The sequence below is a fragment of the Wolffia australiana genome, chromosome 13 (genome assembly GCF_029677425.1).
Source record: "Wolffia australiana isolate 7733 chromosome 13, ASM2967742v1".
Classification (NCBI taxonomy): domain Eukaryota; kingdom Viridiplantae; phylum Streptophyta; class Magnoliopsida; order Alismatales; family Araceae; genus Wolffia; species Wolffia australiana.
Window position 1 is genome coordinate 11078608 of NC_135847.1, and position 7347 is coordinate 11085954.

Below are 7347 nucleotides of genomic sequence, written 5' to 3' on the forward strand. Positions count from 1 at the left end.
TCTTTTTTAAAAATAGACAATGCAAAAGCTAATCTTCCATATTGTTTAAAAGCAAAAGAATACTGTTATTGAAGCCTTTGAAGAGACTCAATGGTACATTGGCACATCAATAATGAACTGCATTTCTAAAAGGATTTTGTTAGAGAGCTTTTGGGAATCCAAATATTATGCAGCAAACTGAAAATACATGGTGCTGGCCGTGGGGGAAAGAAGATAATGACCTATATTTCTCCCGTTGCACATTGTGGTACCTGGTATTCTAGAATAGTTTTTTGGCTGAAAATTTAAGAATATCTTCGTCTTTGCCTTCTATCCACACAATGAATTTGATATATAGAGGCATCCTAAGATATTTTTTGAATTAGAATTAGTGGTCTGAATTTTTCATTCAAAGTATCCGTTGAATTGGTTGATGTGTTTTTTAGAGTGAAGCATTGAAAGTACAATAAAATGATCAAGACTCATCAAGAAAAAAACAACACTCAGCTCGTTGGGCACATGATCGCAAGAATATTATTATCCTCATCTTGTTTAGACTCGCATGTATGTTACTTTACCCTTGTTTTCATCGCGAATCATATCATATGTCAATATGTGATGCTTTTCCAGGATAACAGAATATATCACTAACATAGTTTTGATCTCATTGCCGTATATCCTCAATAGTATTCATTGCAATGCGATTTTGTATCTGTGCATTCTCCTCATCCTTTCATCTCAACTTCCCTTAACCATATCATGCTTATAAATTTTAGTAGAATAATTTGTATTTCTAAAAGTTATATTTGATTATATTTTATATTCTATATATCATTTAAATAATTTTTTTTAAATAGGACACTACTTTCTTATTTTTTTTAGAATCACTCTTGATTTATTCAAACTAGTTTTATGATATTTATTTATATTAAGTCATATATATCCCCATAAAAATAAGATTTAATTTATATTGATTTATCCAAATTTCCTACTTACGGATTTAACCCTCACTTCATCGTTGCTTGTAATGAAACTATAAATACCTTTGCATGAATCTAATCCATTAATGAGATCATTAACCTTAATTTCTTGTTTATCAACTTGTGTTATTTGTGGGGCACAAGTGTTACTTAGTAATTGGAATTTATATTCTGTTATTCACTGCCGAACCATATATATACTTAAAATGTGTTATTCATTCATCTTTAAAGGTTTTCTACCTGTCAATTGAATGATCAAAACTAGATCAAAGAAACCATATCATGGTTCAACAAAAGATATCACAGCATTTGAAGTAAAAGAATCTGAAATGCTAGAATGGAGTGAGAGAGCAGTAACTCGAGATCATGATGATAGAAGATCAGATAGCCTTGTTCATGTACCTAATTCATGCTCAAATTATAGTTCGAATGAACTTTAACATGGATAATGTTTTACAAAACCTTTTAGAGATAGAAATAATCAAGATGGTTCTCTTTCTTGATATGCTAAAATATAGTTTAGGATTTTGTGTATGATAGTTGAATCTTTGGATTAACCAATAAAAATTTGAAAAAGCGTTATTCCAGATGTAAGATAAATGATCAAATATATGATATAAAAGCATGCCCACAAAGCGACTGTTCATTTAGTTACGTACGTGAAAGATTTAGTTACGTATGCCCAAAACATAGACATTCTAATCTATTGCTAATGCAATATTTAATGATGCTGTAAATGAATTTTCCACGAACAAGCACGAACTATCTTGTGGAGGCACATTCCTGGATAGCTACGACGTGGATATGCTTGATTTAAAAAGAACCTGCCAGAAAATGTCGTCTGTACATGCGATTGAATCCAAATGGCAAACGTTCTGAATGTGAAGGGTACGGAGCTCGAAATTAAAAGAAAAAACTAGAGCTTAGACAGTATTCGCTGTGACGAAGTCATAGATAAAAGGGAAAAATATATTGATGAACGATCGAGCTCCTGGTCTGAGAAAAACGTGAGAAATAAAAATTGATAGAAAGTCCTATGACGCGATTCTTCTAGCAGGGGGAAAAACTAGCAACAATTTAAAAAGTGAAATTTGCAGATTTCGCGGCTTCTCCCACGTTCAAGGAGCTTCAAGAGAGAGAGAGTTAAGATGGTTCAGGTAGCAGAAGGTGCAGCCGAATGCAGAAGAACCCAAGGAGAAGGCCATTTGATGGCAAAAATGGGGGACATGCTCACAAACAGGAGACCACCCGGGGCTGAGCTCGCCGTATACCGCCACCTGTGCTATTGCGCATAACGACGCCGTCGCCAGCATGGCGACGTAAGACGCCGCCTACAAAGGATAGAAATACAGAGCAAGTAAAACTTCAGAACATAGATCTCTCAAATTCGAACGGAATAGTCTATCAACGATAAACACCAAGGATTTCTATGACACCGACTTGTTGATCCCCTGATCAAAGTCGATCCGATAAGATCCAATCACAATCGGATAACAGAAGCCCATTCTGTAAGATCCGGTGATTAAGTTGAAAAAGACATGTTCTCGGATTGTATGGACGCTGATTTAGGTTTTTTCTAAAGCGTTTCTTAGTAGGGTTTCTGGTCATACCCCATCAAGACCGTAAACGATGTGCATTTTATTGTGGGGTACAAAGAAGAAGACGATGGATAGAAGAAAGTAGCCGCTGACAATGGCGTTGGCAATCATGGAAAATCTGCAAAATGCGGACAGGAAACTTGCAGTGAATAAAAAATGGCTTGAAGAGGAAGAGCAGAGGTGGGGGGTCTCACTTGAAAACGGAAATAGAAGTGTAGTTGAATTCCATCTTCCCGGCGCCGAATTGGCTTGTCTCCTTATTCAGGCCCATTAATAGGGCTGACGAGGCCGTGAAGAAGACAATGCTCAATCTAATGCAGATCACATCACGCGTCGACCCCTGATTCGAATCCATGTTTTCCGTTCTTTCACGTCCCGGGTTCATCTTTATTGCCCGTCTGTACTTTCTCGCTATTCCTCTCCTTGGAATGATGCTACCCTTCCCCTCCTGTTCAACAGTATATGGAAGATGACAAGGGTTGTATGAATGACCTTGTAAACGGTGTTCCGTAGAGTATGCGTCGCCGATGGTGGAAGTAAATAAAGAGAGATTTTCGTATGACTGTGTTATTTCCTTCTCTCACAAAATCTCTCTCTCTCTCCTCTCTCTCTCTCTCTCTCTCTCTCTCTCTCTCTTTCCCTCTTTTTCTCGCACTCTCGGTGGCTTGCTCTCTTTCCCATTTTATCCCTCTCTCTAACTCTCGGTAAATCGCTGCCTTTCTCATTTCCTCTCTTATAATCTCACAACCTCGGTACCTTGCTCTCTTTATCATATCATCTCTCTCTCTCTCTAGCAGTCTATTAGCCCGCTCTGTTTATCATTTCATCTCTCTCTCTCTCTCTCTCTCTCTTGCTGTCTATTAGCTCGCTCTCTTTCGCATTTTATCTCTCTCTCTCTAGCAGTCCATTAGCTCACTCTTTTTCTTATTTCATCTATTTCTCTCACACCCTCCCTAGCTGGCTAGCTCCTTGTATTTGTCATTTTATTTCTATCTCCCTTCCTCTCTCTCTCTCGTTCTACTCACTTGCTCTCCTTGTCTCATCTCCCTCTCTCTCTCTCTCACCTGCGATAACTGTTGAGGAAGTCAGCACAGGCAAACCACACGGGATGCTATAGGATTTTTAATCAGATTAGTAAGTAAGAAAAACAAATATAATATACTCGGTATGAGAAGTAGACGGCTAGGCTTTAATATAGGATTTCACATAGAACAGGATTAAATCTAGCGGTCAGGATTAAACATAGAATAGGAAAATATATAATAGGAAATATAGCCGTTATACAAGTTATAACGGCTATGATTAAAACAGAAATATTACTATTATTAGTATCACTTTACAACTAAAAATATGAACAAACACCTTTGTAATTTTTTGAGGATTAATAAACAATCTCTATTCAATATTGTTGGCGCCAGCTCTTCTTCTCCTCTCTCTCAATTCTTCCATCTCTTCTTCTTCAATCTTTGTTCTTTTTCTTCTTCGATCTCTACCCAAGATTCTCTACATGGTATCAGAGCCAAGCTCAATCGCAAGGATAGCTGAAGGGAAGCTCTTCTCGCCGTCCTCTCCGTCAACAACGGAAAATCCTCCAAGAAGTCTTGCGAGTGCAGGAACGCCGGCTGTGGGGCATTTATCAATAGAACATGGGCTTGTACCCATCGCAAATCCTCCAGGATTGACAATCTCTGGGCGCCTGGATGCAGACAACTATCAGATGTGGCGAAACATAGTTCTTTCTCTTTTGAACGGGTATGGTCTAATTCAGTTTATAAATGGCATTCCACTCCCTTCAATGGTTTCAGAACAATATGGAAATGCCATGAAGGATCCTGACTTTGGGAATTGGTGGAGAACCGATCAACAAATTATCGGATTCATCCACTCAACAATCTCTGAATCAGTACTACCTTGTGTGGCAAAAGCAACCTCTGGAAAAGATGCATGGGAGAAACTAGAGAATCACTTTGCCGGGAGAAGTCAATCAAGAATACTAGAGCTCAACAAAAAATTTGGCAACATTGAAAAGGGATCAATGACCATTGAAGAATACATCAAACACTTCAGATCAGTCTCAAAAGTTCTGGAGATCGTAGGCCATCCTGTAAGTGAACCTAACAAGATTTACACTCTTCTAGGCGGCTTACCTCTTGAGTATTCCCAATTTGTGATTAGCATTAATACTAACATAAATCATTTGAGCAAATCGTGAGCAACCTGAAGGCTCATGATGATTATCTAACTCATCATCATAAGAGGAATAATTCTGCATTTCCTCTTATGGCCAACTCTGCTAAAAAACAACCGTATCAATCTTATAATCACTACACAAAGCAAGGCTCAAGAACAGATAATCCTCAAGGATCAAGATCATAAATCCTCAGAGGAATACTTTTCAAAGTCATGGGCAAAACCGAGGCAGAGGCAGAGGTAAAAAGTACCAGCCAAGATGCCAAATATGCACCCAATTTGGGCATAGAGCTAGGTAATGTCAAGACTTTAACAAATTATCAAATGCATCATCAGCACCTCAAGCATATAATGTCAAAAATCAAGGATGGTATCCAGACAGTGGGGATACTCACCATGTTTCTACCAACATCAACAACCTTCAAGAAACTCAGCCTTATCAAGGATCAGATCAGCTTCAAGTCGGTAATGGAACAGGTTTAAATATTTTGTCTATTGGAAATTCTATTATTACAACACCAGATAAAATAATTTTCTTGAAAAATATACTTCATGTCCCAGAAATCCATAAAAAATTGCTTTCCATCCAAAAATTAACTACTGACAATAATGTTTTTGTTGAGTTTAACAAATCATTCTGTTTTGTGAAGGTCAATACATCTCACAGGATCCTTCTTCCAGGAACAGTTAAAGATTGCCTCTATTACCTGGCAGGCCAAAAGTACAAGGCGGCCAGTCAATGTTGAGATGAACTTACTCTAACTATACGTCTGAGTGAGTTTTAATGCTTTGATATTTTTTTTTTGATTCACCTAAATTCAATATTACAACAACATTATAAATTATTAGGTGAATTTGCCTCCATTGGAACCTTATGTGTTTTAGGATACATTATGGGGGAATTTCCGCTTAGTAGAATTTAAAATATATTTTAAAGGGCAACGGGATGGGTCGTAACATGGTGCTATAATCTCCACTACAAAAAAAATCATTCAAAAAAGAGATAGCATGGTTATGTCCATGGTAATAGGTTTTCTGCAGGGCAAAGTGTGCAAAGTGGTTTTTGAGGAAGCCATAGATCCAACAGTTTACATTCAAAATAGGAGGGTATTTTGCAGTTTATAATGCAAGAAGTGTATGAAGAATGACACGGTAGAAAGCATAGCATTGGAAACCTGTAAATATTTTGGTTCTTGACAAATGTAAAGAAGGTAGCAAACAAAATGGAAATGCTAGATCCAAGATCCCTCCCTTTGGTCCATCGGCTGAAAGACCTGAGATTAGTTAAGATGAAGTGTTTGGACAATTATGCAACTTGAATTCTCCGTCTAACTAGTGTCATGGTCTCTAATTTCATGATAAATTGTGTATGATTACACCCATTCTCCCTGAGTATATCCATTTAAATATTGAACTTGGCATGCAACTAACTATACTATCTAAATCTTTCTAAATTTCACCGTAGGTACCATTTTCAAATTTTTAACAAAACTTGCTTAAATTTAATGTCAATAAGTTTTTTATTATAGATGACTATTTTTAAGTTTAAATCATGGAGAAAGTCACAGTGATTGCATCAGATGAGTATGAATAGGCCAGAGCATCCTGTGTTATTTTTTAGCTATTTTAAATGTTTTCCTATAAATAAAAAATACTTTAGCTATTTATTTTTTATTTTGTATATAATTTACTTTAAAGGAAACTTATTCTTATTTATCCCAAAATGTTAAAGCATTTTGGTATTTATGAGTATAGGGTCAAATCCATGATGGGAACTTAACCAGCAGGTAAAGTTTTGATTTTTTGCAATTGAATATGACACAAAATTCTCTTAAATTAAGCGTACAGAATAAAACCCTTAATAAAGAAAGGGAATAAGATTTATTCCTATGAAAATAAATTGCACTAATTTAAAATGATTTGGGGAATATTCAAATATAAATATAGCCTAAAATTTTATAATATGTTCAAAAATCATTAGAGGTCAGTCCATTGGCAAAATATATGGGTGGTTACAATGGATTGATGTAATTTGTGGTTGAAAGCACACTGCCTTGTGATACATTTTGACAGCAACTTGTAGTAGACAAAAACAAATCAGTCTTATCATTGCGAATATTTATGGCGGCTTTGATCTATTGGACAGATTCATGTGTGTATCTAATAATATCTTACTTAGAGAGAAATGTAAAATGTACGAAATTAAGTATAACAAAGATTAGATGAACCTTGCAAAGCGGCACTTTTTGCAAAACAATCTAGATCAATCTTGAATTATGTATGCTGCAATGTTTTAGAATAATGATACATATCTCTGTTGTGCTATATCACCAACAATAGTTGGGACCAAAAAAAAAAGACCAGAAAAAAGCGAGGGAAAATATGTTTTAATTACAGGTACCCAATTGTCTGACCTTTAGATTTTCAATGGATACAAAAGGCATGCGAGTCATGATTTCAAACCGAGTTCCATGTGAAAAGAGCCCTTCAAAATCAAAATAATACTTTACTTCCTCCAGCTTTGCATTTCGTTTACCTAGATGGTTAAAACGACTGAAATGGGCCTAGGGAATAATCTGGTACCTAAGCCATCTTTTATA

The 7347-nt window shown here is 36.2% G+C and overlaps 1 protein-coding gene across 1 annotated transcript; it reads right to left on the reverse strand.

Annotated features, from left to right (window-relative positions):
- Positions 1-1925: 1925 nt before the first annotated feature.
- LOC144711311 (CASP-like protein 1C1) lies at positions 1926-3142 on the reverse strand. The gene is made up of 3 exons (XM_078585264.1): positions 2752-3142; positions 2570-2675; positions 1926-2290 (listed from the first exon to the last, which is right to left on the reverse strand). Exons 1-3 carry the CDS (start codon positions 2940-2942, stop codon positions 2078-2080), a joined length of 510 nt encoding a protein of 169 aa, XP_078441390.1. The 5' UTR covers positions 2943-3142; the 3' UTR covers positions 1926-2077.
- Between the last annotated feature and the right edge of the window lie 4205 nt (positions 3143-7347).